Here is a 1820-nt window from a genome sequence, read left to right as displayed (position 1 = left end):
GCCTTATAGTTCGATAAATACAGTATTGCTTGCCTTCTGTCTTCCAGTAGCAGGTGATAAATGTACATAAACGATGCACGATGTCTGCATTATTTCTCAGAGGTATCTATTGTCTCTTTACCCTGAAAAAGGAAGTATTTGCAGCAGTCTGGGTTTGGCACATTTTCATATATATTTAATTATTTATAAGCATTTTGCACTTCTAAAAACTAAAAGCTTCTAAAAGCAGATGGAAACAAACGGTGGTGGACGACAGCAGAGAGAATAATTTAAATACAACAAAAAAAAAAAGTTGAAATAATGAAGGAGTTTAAAGAGAAGTGGACGTTTGTGGAGTTACTTCTTCATGCCAATGGTTTCATATGTGTCAGCAGTGTGAGGAGTCAGACCCTGAGGGGGGAGGAGGAGAACATCACCAAAACATTTGACTTCAAGTTCAACACGTGGAGACAAACTCACCGTGTAGATGCCCTCTTCAACGCCCTGACAGGAGAGAAGAACAACATTAGACACAGAGAAAACACCATTTTATTTGATTTTATCCACTACCTGGTGCAGTGGAGGAGCCAGGGTGTGGCCAGTGGTGGCCTTGGCTACCATCAAATAATCCTCGGCCACCACAATCTTTTGAGTAAATTATACATTTAAGGAATATTAAAACTAGAAAGCATAGTTTCCTCAAATTATAGGGGCGGTCAATTTTCACATACAATATAGTAGTCCCTTATCACTGGGGATCTGTACCCTGAAGCCTCACAGTAAGTGAAAAACTGTGAAGTAGGAATAGTACAAGTAGTATGTAGTAGTTTATTTTAGTATTCATATATATATATATATATATATATATATATATATATATATATATAGGGATGCACGATATTATCGGCATGGTATCGGCCGATATCAGCGTTAAAGTTCAATATTGGACATCGACCATCCCATTAAAATAACTCACCGATATAAAAGGCACTGTTTTTGCCTGCAGCGGCAGCGCAACATGATGACGTCACGTGCACGTACCCGATTTCAGGGCGGAGAGGAAAATTCAAAATGTTGGTGGTGTGAAAGTTTTATTTTTCGTTGGTGAGGATGTCAGAGTCTGAAGATTTATGGACTACGTTGAGCCTCACTACATCGTCCCCAGTCTGAGATATTTTTCCAACTTAACCTTCCTCGAGTTAAAAGCTGTCATTTCTGACGTCATTGAGAAGCTAATAGCTGATAGCACGACTTGTTGGGTGAGATTTACCACAGACATTTGGACGTCGTGTTAGCCCCGTTAGCATGATTAGTCTTACGACACAATGGACAGACAAAAACTTTGAACTTAAAAAGTCTGTCCTTCATGCACAGGAGTGCAGAGGATCCCACACTGCAGCTAGGAACCTGGAACAAGCCTCCACAAGTGAGTCAGCATCACAGGTGACTAATGCTAATAAATAACATTTAACACTTTTCATTAATATAAGTTAAAGTGCTATACATACCATATGGCTGTTACTGAATATATGTCACCAGCTCTTACAGTTGATGCACAATTTTTGTAGCAAATAAACCTAAATAAGAGAGCTATATTCTGACAAAGGAAAGTATATAAAAATATCGGTTATCAGACAAATAAGTTTTAACATATCGACATATCGGACATCAGCCAAAAATCCAATATTGTGCATTCCTAATATACATATACATATATATATATATATATATACATATATATATATATATACATATATATACATATATATATATATATACATATATATATATATATACATATATATACATATATATATATACATATATATATATACATATAT

General features: G+C 36.0%; 1 protein-coding gene across 1 annotated transcript in view; it reads right to left on the bottom strand.

Annotated features, from left to right (window-relative positions):
- Window positions 1-247: 247 nt before the first annotated feature.
- Window positions 248-1820, bottom strand: part of fcer1g (Fc fragment of IgE, high affinity I, receptor for; gamma polypeptide) — a 20792-nt gene continuing 19219 nt past the window's right edge. Inside the window, exons 4-5 of the mRNA XM_037682389.1 lie at window positions 460-483; window positions 248-390 (exon numbers count right to left, since the gene is read on the bottom strand). Coding sequence (XP_037538317.1) covers window positions 337-390; window positions 460-483 — 78 coding nt within the window. The 3' untranslated portion in view covers window positions 248-336. The remainder of the gene's footprint in view (window positions 391-459; window positions 484-1820) is intronic.

The sequence above is a fragment of the Nematolebias whitei genome, chromosome 1, assembly GCF_014905685.2.
Source record: "Nematolebias whitei isolate Nwh7 chromosome 1, NemWhi1, whole genome shotgun sequence".
In the NCBI taxonomy this organism is placed as follows: Eukaryota; Metazoa; Chordata; class Actinopteri; order Cyprinodontiformes; family Rivulidae; genus Nematolebias; species Nematolebias whitei.
Note: the sequence above shows the minus strand (reverse complement) of the source record. Positions and strands in the feature narration are given on the sequence as shown.